Source organism: Dermacentor andersoni, chromosome 10 (assembly GCF_023375885.2).
Source record: "Dermacentor andersoni chromosome 10, qqDerAnde1_hic_scaffold, whole genome shotgun sequence".
NCBI lineage: Eukaryota > Metazoa > Arthropoda > Arachnida > Ixodida > Ixodidae > Dermacentor > Dermacentor andersoni.
In genome coordinates this window covers 139449837-139468946 of record NC_092823.1, presented here as the reverse complement: position 1 = coordinate 139468946, position 19110 = coordinate 139449837, and the positions used below count along the sequence as shown (strand labels likewise).

At 45.2% G+C, this 19110-nt stretch overlaps 1 protein-coding gene across 1 annotated transcript in view; it reads right to left on the bottom strand.

The window, feature by feature from the left end:
- Positions 1–19110, bottom strand: part of LOC126545206 (aldehyde dehydrogenase 1A1-like) — a 187636-nt gene that overhangs the window by 106100 nt on the left and 62426 nt on the right. Inside the window, exon 6 of the mRNA XM_050192967.3 lies at positions 5143–5204. Coding sequence (XP_050048924.2) covers positions 5143–5204 — 62 coding nt within the window. The remainder of the gene's footprint in view (positions 1–5142; positions 5205–19110) is intronic.

Below are 19110 nucleotides of genomic sequence, written 5' to 3'. Positions count from 1 at the left end.
GTGGTCATTTGCATTAAAGATTGTTTTAAAAACCACACAATCATCAGCAAATAATCTGATTGAGACATCCTCTGGTATTACCTCCGTTAAATCATATATATATAAATTAAAAACAACGATGGCCCTAACACACTCCCATGCGGAACCCCCGAGGTAACTGGGAGCAGCACACTGGAAGAAAAATTCTGCACTTGTACAAAGTGTTGCCTATGATTAAGGTACGCGGAAATCCACCTAAAAACACAGTGGAAGTCTAATGCTCTCCAACTTATATAATAATTTAACATGCGGTAACTTGTCAAATGTCTTGCAAAAGTCCATAAACAGTACATCTACTTGGCCAGTCATGTCAAGAACACTAAACAAATTATGCAAAGTCAATACCAGCTGTGCAACTGTAGACATACCTTTTCTAAACCCCTGCTGATAAACTGACAACACCTTATGTTCGCAGAAGAAGTCTTGTATGCGTTTAGCAATCACGTGCTCTAACAAATTACAGCATTCACTGGTGATGAAACGGGGGGGGGGGCGCAGTTAGGCGGCAGAAGACGGCTGCCATTTTTGTGTATGGGAACTACAAGCGCCAGACGCCAATCATCAGGTATTTCGCCCATCTTTAGTGAAAAGTTAAAGAGCTCTGAGCTTCCAAGAAATTTATTTGGCATATCTCCTCAAAAATAGGTTCGGGAGACCGCCCGGCCCAGTAGCTTTACGCCTATCAACATTTAAGATCAACGGCAAGACGCCTTCATGCGTTACCCGAATGTCCTGCGAGAGGTCCGATGCGGTGCTTCGTGGCTCATATTCTTCATACTCAGACAATAGACTTTGAAAGTACTCGTTAAAGGTATCCGCTATGCTAGAAGGATCTGTCTGAATGACACCATCGAAATTCAATTTGGACACTTCGACTTTTGTGTTACCTAAGTAGCGCTAGAACTTAGAAGGATCGTTTTTAATGAACTCCGCGAGGCTGTTGTTTAAAAAGATATTTCTAGATTGCCTAAATTTAGTTAACAAATTGTCTTTAAGAAGTCTGAACTGTTCGGATTCTGTTTTACGTTCCTTCCTCCATCGTTTTATTTTTCTTTTACTCTGAATTATTTCTCTGGTGATCCATTGGTTTAATCTACGCTGACGGAACGTTTCTGGTGGCACAAAGTTTTCGATACAGTGGTGACTAACACTACGAAATTGCTGCCTTGCTGCCTCTATATTACTTATAGGACCGCATAGATGAGTATACAAATAGTCTATTATGGCCACATCATCCGCCCAAGCAAAGTCCTTGATAACTCTTATCACAGAATCATTTTTTGCCTATCAGTATCTTTGATCCATGAGTAGAAAATTAATTTGTGATCTGAAATACCCTCCTCAACTACCAGAGTACCTCCACCGAAAATGTCACTGATAAACAAAAGATCTAGGACTGCATTTACTCTTGTGTTTACTTTGACGACTTGTTCGAGATTAAGGGAAAACATAATGTCCAATATGGTGCCTCCGGGTGTGCAGCAACCATAATTAAGCTCTTGCCAATTAACAAAGGGCAAATTAATATAACCAGTTATTATTAGACTTTTTGCCTGAAATTGCAGCGCGTGATCATACAATTGGTACAATTGGTTCAAGTACAAGTCATCAGTATTGGGAGGGTGATAAACAGCGACAAGAACAAACGTAATATAGGTAGTCAAGTACACGTAGTCAAGGTTTCGACGAAAATTTGTCTGGTCAGGCACTGAAGTGAAAAAAAGCTTTGCAGTCACTGACCAAGTCATACGAAAAGAAAGACGTTTCGGAACCCGCAGGGGTTCCTTGTTCAAAATGAGGCAGAAGAGACGAGTAGTGGCTGAAGGTACTGTATGCGTTTATGAGGCGTTTTACCACTGCATACTAGCAAGCGCTGGTTAGCGTGGCTCAGTGGTAGAGTATGCTGACACCCACGCAGCGAGCCGGGGTTCGATCTAGGGGGGAACTAGGTTTTTTTTTCTCATTTCCGGCGATAGCTACTACGGATACCGGCGGCAGCGAACACTATCGCCAACCAAAGCGGCTTTTTTGTCTCATTTCCGGCGATAGCTACTACGGATACCGGCGGCAGCGAAAACTATCGCCAACCAAAGCGGCTTTTTTGTCTCATTTCTGGCGATAGCTACTACGGATACCGGCGGCAGCGAACACTATCGCCAACCAAAGCGGCTTTTTTGTCTCATTTCCGGCGATAGCTACTACGGATACCGGCGGCAGCGAACACTATCGCCAACCAAAGCGGCTTTTTTGTCTCATTTCCGGCGATAGCTACTACGGATACCGGCGGCAGCGAACACTATCGCCAAGCAAAGCGGCTTTTTTGTCTCATTTCCGGCGACAGCTACTACGGATACCGGCGGCAGCGAAAACTATCGCCAACCAAAGCGGCTTTTTTGTCTCATTTCCGGCGATAGCTACTACGGATACCGGCGGCAGCGAACACTATCGCCAACCAAAGCGGCTTTTTTGTCTCATTTCCGGCGATAGCTACTACGGATACCGGCGGCAGCGAACACTATCGCCAACCAAAGCGGCTTTTTTGTCTCATTTCCGGCGATAGCTACTACGGATACCGGCGGCAGCGAACACTATCGCCAACCAAAGCGGCTTTTTTGTCTCATTTCCGGCGATAGCTACTACGGATACCGGCGGCAGCGAAAACTATCGCCAACCAAAGCGGCTTTTTTGTCTCATTTCCGGCGATAGCTACTACGGATACCGGCGGCAGCGAACACTATCGCCAACCAAAGCGGCTTTTTTGTCTCATTTCCGGCGATAGCTACTACGGATACCGGCGGCAGCGAACACTATCGCCAACCAAAGCGGCTTTTTTGTCTCATTTCCGGCGATAGCTACTACGGATACCGGCGGCAGCGAACACTATCGCCAACCAAAGCGGCTTTTTTGTCTCATTTCCGGCGATAGCTACTACGGATACCGGCGGCAGCGAACACTATCGCCAACCAAAGCGGCTTTTTTGTCTCATTTCCGGCGATAGCTACTACGGATACCGGCGGCAGCGAACACTATCGCCAACCAAAGCGGCTTTTTTGTCTCATTTCCGGCGATAGCTACTACGGATACCGGCGGCAGCGAACACTATCGCCAACCAAAGCGGCTTTTTTTTCTCATTTCCGGCGATAGCTACTACGGATACCGGCGGCAGCGAACACTATCGCCAACCAAAGCGGCTACTGGAATGAACCCATAACAGCTTACGCTGGAAAATGTAGGCCGATCCCACCGGCAGTGCAGGCCAGGAGCAGCGGCTGGTGCCCGCGTAAGGCAGAGGCTTCAAGCACTTGGCAAAGTGAAGTGAACAGTTGCGCACAATTTTTTCGTACCACGCATGCAAAATACCGACCAGCGTCGTCATCATCATCATCATCATCAGCGTCAGCCTGGTTACGCCCGCTGCAGGGCAAAGGTCTCTCCCATACTTCTCCAACTACCCCGGTCATGTGATAATTGGGGCCATGTCCTCCCTGCAAACTTCCAAATCTCATCCACCCACCTAACCTTCTGCCGCCCACTGCTACGCTTCCCGTCCCTTGGAATCCAGTCCGTAACCCTAACAACGTACGCTGGTACGTTGTTAAAACGTACCAGCGTACCTTTTAACAAAGAACACGCACAAAACAAACACCTGAACCACATAATTGATGAGGCGTTCCTGATAACCATGCGAAGCACGTAGCGCTCCCCGCATAGTTTCCCGGTAAAGGTTGCTGTTGCGAAAGCTGCCGCGGCGACGGCAGCTTGAGACGGGGGTAGTGAGGTCCCTAACCTTTCGCATATAAAAGGACCAACCTAGCAATTCCAATGTTTTTGAAGCACCGCTATGGGCGGCGGCGTGCTGTAAAAAGTCTAAAGCGATAAAACATTGCATTGTAGTGGTGGTACTCTAAAGCTTCGTCGGACATCCACTTTCGCAGGGCCGGGATGGCAAATAAATATTTTTAGTCATGCGCGGACAAAATAACGTATTATGACTGGTTTCAAGTCTTCTAAAATTGCACTGAGTAGAACTAGACAACTCATGCTAACCTAAATTTTCACATATTGAAGTGATAACTAAATTAATGAAATTCTGGGTTTTGCATGCCAAAACTACGATTAGACCAACCCCAAAGACAGAAAGTTACAATGCAATTTATTTGCAAGAAGACACAGTATAAAGTGTGCTTGGCGATTGCGAAACCGGATAAGGCGTGGTGCAACTAATTCCCGAGGGCTACCATTTGTCATTGAAACTATGCGGTTTTCCCTGTCAGCCATAGCTTTATTTATTTATTTATTTATTTATTTATTTATTTACAATATATGACAGGGCTTCCAGCGGAGCATTGAGTGAGGGGGCACAGAGCAATAGAAAGTTATGTCAGCAGACAACAACTAAAACGAAACCCTCGAATTACTATACAGACCTAATTGAGTACGCAATACAAGAGAAGCGAAATTATTGCGCAATCCTAATATGCCTGTCCAGTTGTTCACAAAAGTGGTTACGGTCATCGAGATGATGGTTTGGGGAAGACTATCCAAAATTGCGACGGCACGTGGTAGTGCAGGTGAATTAATTGTTTGAGTCCTTCCGAAAATGCGTTCGATGCTCAGGTAATTATGCAGACGTCATGATGTGCGCGTGGGAGCGTGAATAGGTAAGCGATGGGACGGTAGGATATGGACGTATTTATGCAGTAGGCATAAAAGTGCAACTTTTGCGAAGTCAAAAGTGAAGTAAGACCAAATTAATGAAATTGTGAGCGGAATGCAAAAAGAAACTGAAAAATTGCGTCCAATTATACTTCCGCTTGTACCACGTAAAATCTTGCGCATAAGTAATGCGCCGAGCGATAACTGAATAACAATGATAATCTGGTGAAACACGGCCACCGGATAAAAGCAAAACAACGCACGTGTTACAATATCGCAAGAGGAACACGTCGTCGTTTTCTCAATTCTGCTAGAACTGCCCGCTGAAACAGGGCGAAGCCAGGAAGTAGCGACATTTGAGGCATCTGCTGAACGACTGCGCGTTTGGTGAAACCAGCAAGAAGTTTACGCGTTTAAAACAAAATGAATAAAGCTGTTGAATCTTACCGGAATAATTTGCCCGATGACTCCAACAGGTTCGCGCCTTGTATAGGCGAAAACATTGCCATCTGAAAAACAAACGCGACTTTCATTATGCCAAGAGAGAGAAAAGGGAAAGAAAGACAGGGAGGTTAGCCAGTGTAAATACCGGCTGGCTACCCTGTGCTGGGGATTCATTATGCCAAAGCAGCTTATGGAATGACTAGCCTCGGTTTGATAAGAACGCGGTGCGCTCACAGCATTCGTTTTGACACTGCGGAGGCGCTAGTTTAATTGCACTTTTAGCGGAAAGCGCCGCCCCAAGAAAAAGTATCAGGAATTATAATTTCATGCGCAACGCGGTACACTGGCGTCATAGCTGGCGAAATGTAATCGTAGAGAGCGTTTATTTGAGTGAATTGAATAAGCGCTCTAAAATAAGCTTTCTAAAATAGGCATTTACGGGCTGTTTCTAAATAAGAGCTACACTATTACTTGTTTTCCGGCAGCAGCAAAAACAAGATATTTCGTATTTTGAAGAAATAAGGGCTGCTTTTTGGTGGAGTGTACAGAAAGTTTGCACTGTATTAGTTGCTTCTCTGCTTAGAAAACAGTTACTGAATAGTCGCTCTCTCTCAATTTTCATGCGTTATACATGGCATTTGGTGATTTTCCCCCGGTACCCTCGGTAAAGTATGCGGGAGACGGTGTTGATATTTATTTGAAGTACGAAACAATATTCAGAGTGACCAGTCATATATGTTTATTTTGTCCTGGTTCATTACAGCTTCTGTAGAAAGTTACCCATTAAAGCGTAATAGGACGTCATGCTGCCGCTAATCAATATTTCCCAGACTCCTAAAACAACAGCACGAGATGCGGACGTCAAATTCCGTGAAAGTTGCAAAATATTAAGCGCAATGTTTTGCGAAACTTTCACTTTCCTGCTTTAAATGGAAGTGTGGCCGATAATTGCTAAACCCGCGTTTTTTGATGTATTCTCGTGCATAATATAAGACTTAAAGTTTGTTTCTCCGGTGTCTTCATTGAGCTAAACAGGGCATCTTGTTTCTTTCTACGGAAAATTAAGGGAATGGTGTGGCCAATGTGTAGGCAATGTTCCACATGGTTGGGTGTAATGCGCGTTTTAGTAGAATACGTATGCAAGTAGTCCATAGCGTGAATGGTCTGTTTTACGAGCGGTGTAAGACGTAGACGGCTGCACTGTCATAATTACAGCTACAACTGAGGTCAAATTTTGCGAACACAAGGGGAACAATACGCCAAGTTTATGTGCGGTGCTAAATGTATGTAGGTGAAATAGAGCGTTAAAACAAATTGTAAGCAAGTGTTAGAAAGTATCACGCTGCTGCTATACAGGTTTGCCAATGTCCCAAGAGAACTCTACATTTCAGAAATTTTATACTTTGAAGGAATAGGCAGCATTTTAAGTGCAATGTTTCCAGTAGATTTAACGTTTCTGGCTTATTAAAAGGCGTTACGAATAATTATTGAACACTCATCTACATTGTTATTACTTTTTCAGGCTTGATATATTTCTTCCACCTGGTGTCCTCAGTGAGCTAAAGGAGGCAGCTTCGTTATGTTTGATAATTGTAAGGAAAAGTTAATGAGTGGTGTGCAGGTGAAGTTCAAACCAGATGGGTGATTGGTGCTTTCGCAATAAATTACGCATGCAAGCGCTCCAGAGTGTTTGAGCCTGTCTAACCAGCCGGGAAGAATTGACCCCGCTGCCCTTGCTATAAAAGCCGCCTAGGCTAAATTTAGCAAAAATTGGTGGTAAACTGTGGTAACTCTCTGCGCGAAGTTAAATGCGGTTGGATAAAACAAATCTTCTGTAAAAAATTCTTATTCAAGTGCTAGAGTGTGTGATAACGCTACTATCAGCTATGCTTCTCAGTGTCCCGGCATAGCTGCATACAGTTTACAAGTTTATATATTGCGGAAAGGAGAGGGGGGACACGATAACTGCTGTGCGCGACAAAATTTTTTACTTTCCTGGTCCGGTTCGAGGTGTTGCTAATAATTACTCAGCCGTCGTCTTTCTTTCCCTATTTTAAAGCATCATAACACGTTCCAACTTGGTTTCAGCGATGTCCTCGGTGAACTAAACAAAACATTTTGTTTATATTTGGCGAAAATAAACGGCGCGTTACGGGCAATATTTAGGTAAACGTCAAGGACAAGGGATTAATTATGACATTTGCAGTAAATTACGCATGCGAGCGATGCGGATCTTCGTGAATGCGTTTTGCGAACAAAAAATTTACCCCGTTGCCCTGAAAGAAGTGTGAACTCAACATATATCAAATCGAGCGGCAAGTGAGGGGGGCAGGGAAGGCGGGAGGATGACATCGTAAATGCTATTGTCAAGCAGCATGTGTGTTTATAAATTACTGTTTTCAACCAGGTAGGGTTACGAGCCCCGCGTCGCAGAAAATCCGCCATCGGCGTCGCGCGCCCAGCGTCCAGCGTCGGACATCGCTGCGACATAATTTATTTCGGACCACATATACCCAAGCACGCAAGCCCTCCATATGGAGCAAGGAAGTTACTGAACTAAGTGAATTTGTCAAGCTAAAATACGTAGAATAATCATAAAATGCGAGTTACGACCTACAGACATGATAGCGTCAGATTGTAATTTGAATATACGAGAAAACATAATTCTGTTGCGCGAAAAGTAAAAGAAATCTGGCACTGTGACATCGGCAATATGGTCACTGGCAGCAGCTGTCACTCATACACCAAGCATAACATACAGCTCCGGTGTTTCCGGATAAATATTACGCTGGTTACATAAGCTGCAGTTACCGGGAAGCGTGAGAAGCAGTCAAGATTTTGGAATGCTATCGCGTTCCAGTCTTTAAGCGAAGCTTAAGCGTACTCCGTTTTTATTTTAAATTCCCAACAAGAACTGCTCAAAATTATTACATGCGGGCGAGTTTTCACACGGATCAGTCATTTACACACACACACACACACACACACATATATATATATATATATATATATATATATATATATATATATATATATATATATATATATATATATATATATAATCAGTGGCGTAGCCGGGGGGGGGGGGAAGGGCTTATGGGGCTCCTGCCCCCCCCCCCCCGAAATTTTTTCGTGCTGCCATGCACTGCTGACCAAACCAACCCCCGGCGCCGGAAATCATTCTGGATTTTGTCTGGACTGTCTTTTATTTATTTATTTATTTATTTATTTATTTATTTATTTATTTATTTCAAGTACCTGCAGCGCCCGAAGGCATTATTGCAGGGGGGAATACACAGTGTTACATAAACTCGATAAAATACAGAACTGATCAAACAAAAATAACGCAGCAATAGAAAGCTTCACGCCCCTATAAATTCAACAGAAATGCTCTGAACGATGCTTCAGTGCAGCTTTCAGCACTCGGAAAGACATTTCAGCGCGAACATTGCGAACTCGGGCTGGATTTCGTGGCAACGCCCATGCACCGGGAGTCACATAACTTTCAAGAGCATTTTGATGGTGAGCGGGCTCGTCGCTTCATCTCACGGAGGCCTCGTAATCTATGGAGCGCATGGATTTCAATTCCATAACTTTATGGGTATAAAGTTCTAATAAACACTTGATGTGAAAGGTGCACTGACATTTCCAAAGTGATGCTTTAAATTTCCAATTCCGGAACTTTGTGGGTTTAATGTTCTTAAAACATTTGACGCCAAAGATGCATTAACTTTTCTAAAGTCGTACATCGAGCCATACAGTGAGACTCACCAAATCAACACACTATCAGACAAGTTGACAAAGCACGCAGCGAGGTCCAATGAGACGAAGCGTTGTGGTGGTCCATTTGTGCCATCATGTCACAGAAAAGAATATCAACAATTTTTTCCGCCTGCGCCAAAGCATCCATGTCAAGACACTGAAGCCAGCAAAGGTAACTGCGTTCTTATTTATTTTGTCTACTTTGACTTTGATTCGCGCGGACACATTGAACCTCTTCAATTTTCTTATTCTCGCTACCTGCGCGCTGCCAGAGCCAGAACAGAGCGCATGCGCTTTTATCGTGTCGCCCCGACCACCGCGCGGCGCACTTCGCTGCCCATTCGTTTTTCTCTGGCCGAGTGGAGTCGCTTGGCAGAGTTTTGCACACCTTCTCGCTAGCAGACGAGAAAAAAAAAAACAATGGTTACTCACCGCCATCACTGTGGCGACTCGACGTATTGCAACGCGTTCGCTTGAGCGCAACCTCGCCGGAAAGTCTTGTGTCGCTGGTGTAGGATACCGAGCAGTATGCCTATGGTTCTCTGTGGGCCAAGCGTTTCACGTTTTCTTCGATATTCCTTCGGTAGCCACATTAGGTGTTCAAAGCAAGCATTCCATTGTGGCCAACATGCTTTCCTTCGCGTTTCTTTTTTTTTTCATTTTGGTGCTCCCGCCCCAAGATAGTGGGTGCCCCCACCAAGACATTGTTGCGGTGCAGCGAATTGCCACATGGTAAAAGTCCGATTTCATTACTTCTTTTGCGGAAAGTAAAGCGCCACGGAACGCTTCAGTTGCCGGTTACTATTATTATATTATTGCGATCACAATTATATGGAGACTCCAGGCGCATTCCAGCCGTCTCCGCCGCCCTCATGTTCCGTGTGAAGTCCAAGGGTGATAACATCATGACCGCGCGCCGCATGCTGCATGTACGAATGAAAGCGTGGGGGGAGCATGGGTGAGCCGACGTGGCTCAGTCTTCTGGGCGCAAGGGAGAAAGGGGGGAGGAAGCGCGCCGCCTTCCGCTACGCGCGATACACCGGGAGAGCGGGCCTTAGGATTCTGTGATCTGTGAATCTGTGATTTCCCGAGATAATTATTTGCCTTGTTTGACGCATTATATACAGTAACTTTTTCTTAGCTCCGTAGATGTTTTGGAGACTTATACGTATACTTAAATATCTTGTTGCGAGGTTTTGTGCATACGTGCAGTGAACTTTGTTTCCAGTGACACGTTTTTGCCCTTTATCAAGCTGTATCTCTGCATTTAAAAATTAAATTATGGGGTTTTACGTGCCAAAACCACTTTCTGATTATGAGGCACGCCGTAGTGCAGGACTCCGGAAATTGACCACCTGGAGTTCTTTAACGTGCACCTAAATCTAAGTACACGGGTGTTCTCGCATTTCGCCTCCATCGAAATGCGGCCGCCGTGGCCGGGATTTGATCCCGCGACCTCGTGCTCAGCAGCCCAACACCATAGCCACTGAGCAACCACGGTGGATGTCTCTGCATTTGTATCTTCCATTGTATCTTCGCATTTCTAATGTATGAGGGTGAGTCAAATGAAAGTGAGCCAACCCACCTTGCGCAATAATGGTTCGGTTAATAATCTGCGATGCGTGCGCGTAGCACACAGGCATTTTTCATTTACAAAAGTGACCCGCAGTTGTGACGATACATGTTCTTTAATGCTCTCATACACTGGTTTGAATATTATTGCGTTACATAATGGACGTTCCAAAAGTTGAACAGCGTGGTGTCGTGACGTTTTTGACAGCTCAAGGTGTTTCCCGAAAACAATTTAGTCGACGTATGGCTGCAGTGTAGGTTGAACATTGAATTTCATTGGCCACTGTGAAGCGTTGGAGCAAACGGTTGAAAAAATGGACGTGAAAGTTGCAAAGACGATCCAAGACCGGGCCAAAGCCACCGTACAATCACCCCCACCGCAATTGCAAAGGTTGAGGAGCTGATTAGACAAGAACAGAGGATAAGCATCGATTAACTGGCAGAGCGTGTGAACATCAGTCACAGTTCGGTTCACAGCATAATTCATGAACATCCCAGTCATCGCCTCTTGTGTGCGCAATGGTTGCCCTAGATTTTGAACCACTGCCAGGAGACGGAGAGGTTCGGCGCTGCCTTGACTCATATGATCCGGTATCACAACGAGGGTGGTGACTTTTTATCAGCTGTTGTCATCGGGCAAGAATTATGGTGCCACCATTACGAGCCTTAAACACGATGGCAATGCTTAGAATCGGAAACATTCGAGTTCACGACGCCCAAAGAAAGTAAAGGCCGTCATTTTCGCCCGAATGGTGCTGCTGACTTCTTTTTTCGATTGTCAGGGGCCATTACTGCTCGAATTTGCTAAACCTCGAGAGACTATCAATCGTTTCCGATATTGTGAAACGCCGGATCGGCGGCGTGTTGCAATCAAGAACAAATGACGTGGCCAATTCAGGAATGGGGTCATGTTGCTCCCCGACAATGCCCGTCCCAGCGTCGTTGATGCGGTTAACACAAAGCTGGGAAAGTTCAAGTGGGAAACGCTGCAACATCCGCCATACAGCCCATACCTGTCGCCTGGAGACTTCCACAATATGGGGCAATTGAAAAAAAACAGCTCAAGGGAACCGGATTCATGTCGGACAATGACGTAAAGGAGTCAGCTACAGACTTTTTGAAGTAGCAACCCAAGGAGTTTTATGAGACAGGAATTACGCAACTCGTTAGTCGGAGGTGCAAATGTCTAAGTGCTCATGGAGACTACGTTTAAATAAAGTGGCCCGTTTGTCATATATTCGCATTTGGCTGACTTTAATTTGACTTGCCCTCGTATATATTGCAGAACTCCTGCTTTTTATATGTGCTCTCTGTTGCGATTATAATTTCGGTGCAATTCCTCACAACACACGATCGCTGACAGCTCCTCCTGCGCAATACATTGGAACGAAGGACAGCGTCATCTAGATTTTTTCCTAGCCATTGCATATGCACAAAAATGTAAACAAGGTTCCTGAATAACAAAGTTTCATTAAAATTTTTGTCCTCAACTTCATTTCACGGCCCTTACATTTTTAATATCAGCGGCATGCATTGCTTTGCTGGTTTCGAACTGATATAGTTCTAAAGTTTGTGTGATATTTTCGTTACTTATTAAATAGACAAAAAACATGGAGGCATTGATATAAGTTATTTTGGGCACAATTTTTGGCACATACGAGTATATTCTTTTATGAAAAATGACATATTTTACTTGTTTTGACAGTGCGTAGCGTTCAAGAATTCGTTTGCAGCATCTTTGGCAATAGCAATGCAATTATTATTCGTGTATTTGATCCCTCGACAAATTGTTTAAGAGGAATCTTTAGCTCGGGCCCAATTCCAGCGCGGCCTATTCAAATACATGTAAAACGCAGAAACGCTTTTCTGAGATAACCTCTGGATCAATTTTAATGAAATTTGTTGCATTTGAGAGAGAAGAAGATTTGTCGCGACAGGCACGAAGAATCTCCGTGTAGCCCTGAGGGGACAACAAGGAGGTAGCTGGTGTCACTTGACTGAAAATTGTACCTGTAAAGTACGTCTTTCCAGAGGCAAAACTATGGAACGTGACGCACGAATTATAGAAGAGGTTGCGAGTTGCGTCCCTCAAGGGAGTCGATGAGTGGCAGCAGTTTAATTCTTCTTGATGCTGCTGGACTAATGTCAGATACTGCCAGAGCAGCAAGAAAACCGCAGTCCTCTTCGATATCGCTGCTGCCAGCGCCGATGGGAGCGCGAGACACAGTGCGCGTCGCTGCTTCCACCCCGACTTGTGCACAATTGTTACATCAAACTCTTGAAACCGATGACTTCATCTATATAAGCGTCCTGAGGGATATTTTATACGGGCCAGCCAACACAGAGAGCAGTGAAGGTGCTGAGCATATCTAGGAGACACCCTAGGCAATCTGGATCCAAAGCTACAGACACCACTAGCCTTCTCACCTCAAGTCACCCGAAGAAGCCGTCACCTGCAAGGACTGCCACCTGAGTTCGCTCTGCTGGCAACTCCATCGCGAAAAATGTCTACCGCTACGGCAGGCCAGACGCAAGAGACCCAAACTATTCCGCTGATTGCATATGCGCCACGCACGCCTCGATCTTTCCACGGCGACGTACTCGAGCACGTTGAAGATTGGTTGGATGACTTCAAATGAGTCGCCAGCCTCAATGATTGGGACGACACCAAGAGAATGCGGTAGGTCTACATTGAACTCGAGGATTGGTATGTGAACCACGAATCTTCTCTGACGACATGGCACGAACTTCGGCGACAGCTTCACGTCACCTCATACAAGAGCTGAAAGGAAAGAACAAGCCGAGCAAGCCTCCGCATCATGAAGGCCAAACTAGGGCGTTGCTATGTTCATCGAGGAAATGTCTACGCTCTTTCGGCGAGCGCATCCCTCCATGTCCGAGGACAAGGAGGTGTGGCTCTGCATGCTTGGAGTCAAAGAGCAACTTTTTGCCGGCTTTGTGCATAATCCCCTGCCGCTGTAGCGGAGTTCCCTCGTGAGGCATCGACCCTGGAAAAGATGCTCCGACAGCGGTAGTCGCAATAGGAGCGTCTCACAGCCACCGCCTGCTCCCTCGCGACAGAAAACAAAAATGAAAGTCTCACAGACCTCGTACGGCATTTGTTGAAGGAAGAACTCCAAAAGTTGCAAGCAGCGAGACCCCAACCGAATGTGACGGAGATTACTGATGGGGTTGGTGACCAGATCCCGCAGGTAACGCAACCCATCGCGCACCCCTTGATCACTTATGCCGAAGCGGTGCGGGCTCCAGTGCCAACTACAGTCAGTTTCTCGTCTCCAACGGGAAAGGCAGCCCCGCGGTTTTCAAGCGCAGCAACGCCGCGTACGGCTAAATTGAATGACCCACAACTGAACATGAGGAAAACAAATGTGTGGCGCAAGGCCGCATCCGCTGTGTTACCGCTGTGGGGAAGCATTTTACCGCGACTGTACATCCCGCCAAATGGGTCTCAGCGGCGTTCACTCGGACGCGCGTTGCGCGCGCTAAGGCGAGCACCGTCAGGAAATCGAAGCGTATCTGGCAGGACGTCATCACCTTGCGGTTCCACAGCGACGGCAGTCTCGATCATCGTCTCCTAGACGCGGTGATTGGTCCTAGCTGCAACACTACCTCCTTCGATTCCTTCGACCGCAGTGGTTCTAGCCCATTTCGGGGAAACTAGGACCAGCCACCTGTGGGGTGAGACCGCTATACGCGAAACTGTGAAATTTCTTCCTTCAACACAACGTGTGACCGGAGAGTAATCGACAAGCGACCGAGCAATTTTCGACATCTCACCTGATACCAAAGTTTCTGCTGACATTATCGGTTCGGTTGATGGTCATCTAGTAACTGCTCTCGTCCACACCAGTGCTGCTTACTGTGTTCTAAGTGGAACATTAGCAGCTGCACTGCGGAAGGGTACGACGCCTTGGGAAGGTCCCCAGCAGCGCACAGCCACTGTTCTCATTGAAACACGAACAGGGTGATGCACGGCCAGCATTCAAATCCAATCTACCTTTATTGGCTCTTTCGTCGTCCTGCCTCATTCTTCGCGGGAAATAATATTGGGGATGGATTTCGTTCGGGAATATCAAGCTGTCATCAATCTGCGGGACCGACTCGTTACAGTCTCTAGCCAACGCATTTTACCATTGGATGCATACATTGCGTGTCGTTGGTCGCACCGTTACAGTACCACGACGTAGTAGCATGTTCGTTGTCGAGTGCGAGTCCGATCAAAATGTCCCGGAAACGACGAAGGGAACGTTTCTGTCCTACCAGGTCGACAACACTGCGTCGCAACAAGCGTTGTTGAACTCCACCGCAAGCAAACGGCGACCATGGTGACGAATTTCAGTGGAGAGTTCCAGCAATCGGTTCAGCGCAGTGCTATAGCCTACTTCGAACACCTCTATGCATCAGAAGACTGCGTTTTTGTCAGAACTATCGGTGAGCAGCACCCATGACGTTTTGTTACTTTTATTTGTTCAAAACGCAATTCTGTGTACTATCATATAATGTTTTGGTTCCTTTGCTGTCATGTGTAATTATTTGTAGACAACTTTAAAACTGCTGCGTTTGCTGTAACCTAACTTGTTTTGATCTTTCTAATTAGAACAGGAGGTCCCCCTACAGCATTGAGCTTTGGGACCTCCTTCTGTATATCTTGTTACTGTGATTTTATTTTCGTGAGTGAATAAATAAAATTCTTCTTCTTCTTCTTCTTCTTAAAAGCCATCAGCTCCATTGATGTGAGCCCGCACCTAGCGCCTGCACAGAAGGAGGGTCGCCGCAGCCTTCTGCACTCGTTCAAACTTTGTTTTGCATCCACTTCCTGAATAAAACAGGCTCTGCATGCTCACAGAACGCCGCATCATCACTGAGCCGGCTGAGAGGCCCATGCACCAACATGCCTACCGGGTTTCCCAGAAGTAGCATGATGCCAGTAGTAGCCAAGTCAAGTAGATGCTCGAAGGCGACATTATACAACCTTCCACTAGTGCGTGGGTATCACCGCGTGTGTGGGTGAAAAAGAAAGACGGCAGCCTACGGTTCTGCGTGCACTACCGCCAATTCAATCCCATTACAAAAAAAAAGACGAGTATCCACTACGCCGCGCCTCCACCAGTTTGTCGCGAGGAGAGTAGTGATAGAAGCCCACCGGCAGCGAACGACACGTTTACTTCTGTTGTTGTTGTTGTTGTTGTTGTTGTTGTTCTGAGTGGCTGTGGCACATACCCATAGTTGGGGATTGGCCATGAACCCAGTGGTTAAATTAGGTGTATAGAAACAAGGGAGTGAACAATTTGAACGTTGGAGCCTAAAAAGTAAACTTTTTTGGGTGGGAAAAAAACAATCAGAAGGAAACCACGTATATAAAAACAAACAACAATAATAAAAAATCTAATAATAGATAATAAATAAAAGAAAGCTATAGTGGGCAGGGAGGACGATCAGTCTAACATGGTAATTGATTGGTTTCAATTAGGTAATTTTGGATTTCCAAGCAAACATTTATATGAATGAACCCAATAATGGAGGCTCCGAAATATAGGATCACAGGAACTGATAAAATTAGGCCAATATCGCGAAGCGGGATTTCGGGTAGTCGTTTTCTTATAACAGAAAAATGCCTACAAGACAACAATAAATCGTCTATTGTCTCCGCTTCGCCACAGAATGAGCATAATGGTGAGAGGACCAGACCAGACCTGTGTAGATAGAAGTTCGACGTAGGTATACGGCAGCGTAGCTACGTGATGGAAACTTCAATCAATTTTTTTCGTGTTTGGCAAAAATCTCTTGTGCAAAGGGTATAGAAGGTGTCGGTAATTCTCAGAGTTGGTAATTCCGGAGCCTGACTGCCTGCATAATGACACTCCTGCGAAATCTAGCATCAGTAACATGAGAAGTCAAAGGACAATAAGGGCGAATCAGGCCACTTATCGATGCCTTGGCTAAAGAGTCTGCAATTTCATTTCTAATTATTCCTTTATGGCCAGGCACCCAAATGAAACGCACGGTTCTCAACTACCAAGGTACCAATGAATGAAACGACCTCATTACGCGGCAATCACGAGAAGCAGTAACGGATGAGCACAATGATAACGAATCAGTGATTATCACGGCTGACGTAATTGATGGTCCTAATCTGCGTAATGCTAGCACCAATGCCAAGAATGCGGTTAAGATCGCTATGAAATCTGGCAGCCGAAGAGAAAATGTCCAATCAAGAATAGGGGGAAAATTTTTACACCTGACTTTTCTCCACATTGTGAAGCATCTGTCCCAATTACAATATTTGCTTGACGGTTCTTCAGATGATATTGTAATATACCGTCTAGAGTACGATGTGAAAGTAATTTTGCATTATTAGGAAAAATGTCATCGAATTGAATATCCGTGGTAACAGCTCTGTCGGGAATAGGAAGTACATCGCATATGCGCACGTCCACAGAATCAAGTAATTTTTGCACGAACATAATTTGCGGAGTATGCAATCGCGGCCAGTTGACACCGAAAAGCTACGCGGGCTGTGAAATAAGTATTGTTTGGGGACGTCGCAGCGGTGATTCGTAAATTCTCAAGAACATCTGCACTATCAAAAGCCTAAACCTGCACGATAGAGGAGGAACACGGGATTCTAGATAAAGAACAGTATTTGCAACATATTTAGAAAGACCTAAACACAGACGTAATGCTTCTCTTTCTAAGAGGATTAGAGGACGGGACTTCTAGGCTGGAGCTCCAGAGAACAGCACGCAACCAAGTTCTAATACAGGGCGAATGTACATTGGGTATATCACTGGGAGTGTATCTCTTATTCGACTGCTCAGCATATGCAATATGCCAGTTGCTCGAGTACTCTTTCCAGTCACATGATCTATGCGACAGTTGAGAGAGACGTTATAAATCATTCCAAGGTATTTAACAGGCTCTACCTGTAGTACGTCTTCAAGGTGGTAAGACAATGACGCGTGCACTGTGTCATGTATCGGGAAAACGAGAATAGTACATTTGCTGGCATTGAGTATAAAGTGATTAACATCTAACCACCTCTCCAGAGCACAAAGTTTGCAGTCATTGGTATAGTCTGTGGATGTATTTTGCTCACGCGAAAAACGCAATATCGTCTGCATAAACATAAGTAGTCACTTCGTGATGACAGGGTAGGGTGTTCATGAGAATATTAAAAAGCACCGGGGAAAGGACTGAGCCTTGCGGTACGCCTTTCGTTTGTTTGTACCTAGAAGAAGAAACGCCGCTTTTGTAGCAATATAATTCTCTTTCACCTAAATATGACCGAATCCACGCTACTATATACCCAGAAACACCGCAGGATGTTAACCGATTTATCAATACAGCGTGCTCCACGGTATCGTATGCTTTTGCGACATCGAACGCCACTAAAGCGTCGAGCGGGTTGTATTCGGCTTCCGAAGTCGCAGTCGGCATGCCAGATGGAGCAGCCGGCCAAGTATGACAGGGACTAAGAATAGACTTATCATTAATTGATTTCATTATACGAATTTCAAGAAGCCTCTCAATTAATTTAACTGCGTTTGATGTGAGCGCAATGGACCTAATGTTCTTCAATACATACCTTCCTTCTTGGCAAGCTTTCATTTGCAACGGAATCCAAGCATATTTAATTGAATAATTTACCAGGTCTAAAAGAAGGTTAGGCGATTCCCGTAACAATATCTTTAACATTGCACCTGTGACACTGTCAGGGCCAGGGGCTGTATTCGGCAAGCATTATGCAACTCATTTAGCTCAGATATAGAAATTGGAGTAAAACCATCCGATGGATCTAATGCAGAATGAATAGCCGGAAGCCGGGCCGTAAATCGATTTTCTAAGCCTTTGGCAATCTTTTCGAGGGAGGCGCTCAATTCTTGTGGGGTCAAAACGATCGAGTCTAATGCTAAGGGCGTTGGTAGCAACTTCCTAGCACGAATAAATGCGAATAGAGCACACTTATTTTTTGAATTTGATAGATAATCGTTATGCCTAATATCATATTCATCTTTGGCTCCATTAACAGTACGCTTAAGCGCACCAGCGTGAAACTGATAGTTTTTCCAATTTGTCGGGCACTGATTGTGCAGAAACATTTTCCAAGCGGCTTTTCTTTTTTTATAGTCCCGCGTCCGCTCATCATTCCATCAACGTCAAGCGGTGCCTTTAGTCGAGAAGATGACAAATTCATCTTGCTTCCGGGAACCTTCTAGAATTGAGCAAATGGTTGCAGCGATTTCCTTATTATTGGCATTGGTAAGCTCCCAAACGGCTGAACGCAAGGAAGTCTTAAATTTCTTATAGTTCACAAATGTGCATGCCTGGTATTCTAAAGTTGTTATTGGACAAATGATTTCGAATGACACAGGAAGATGATCACTGTTGGTTGCGAAGTCAACTGCTACCCACGACGAAAGTTGGATGCCAGCGCTACAAAATGTTAAATCTAACACTGAACGAAAGTGACCTCTAGCAAACGTTGTCCTGTGCTCTGACAGGAAAGGTGACTATCAATAGTCCACTCCCATAGTCGCTTACCACACAAATCTGTTTTTAGCCCCCACGACACATGATGCGAATTCTAATCCCCTGCAAACAAAATTTCTTTTCTAC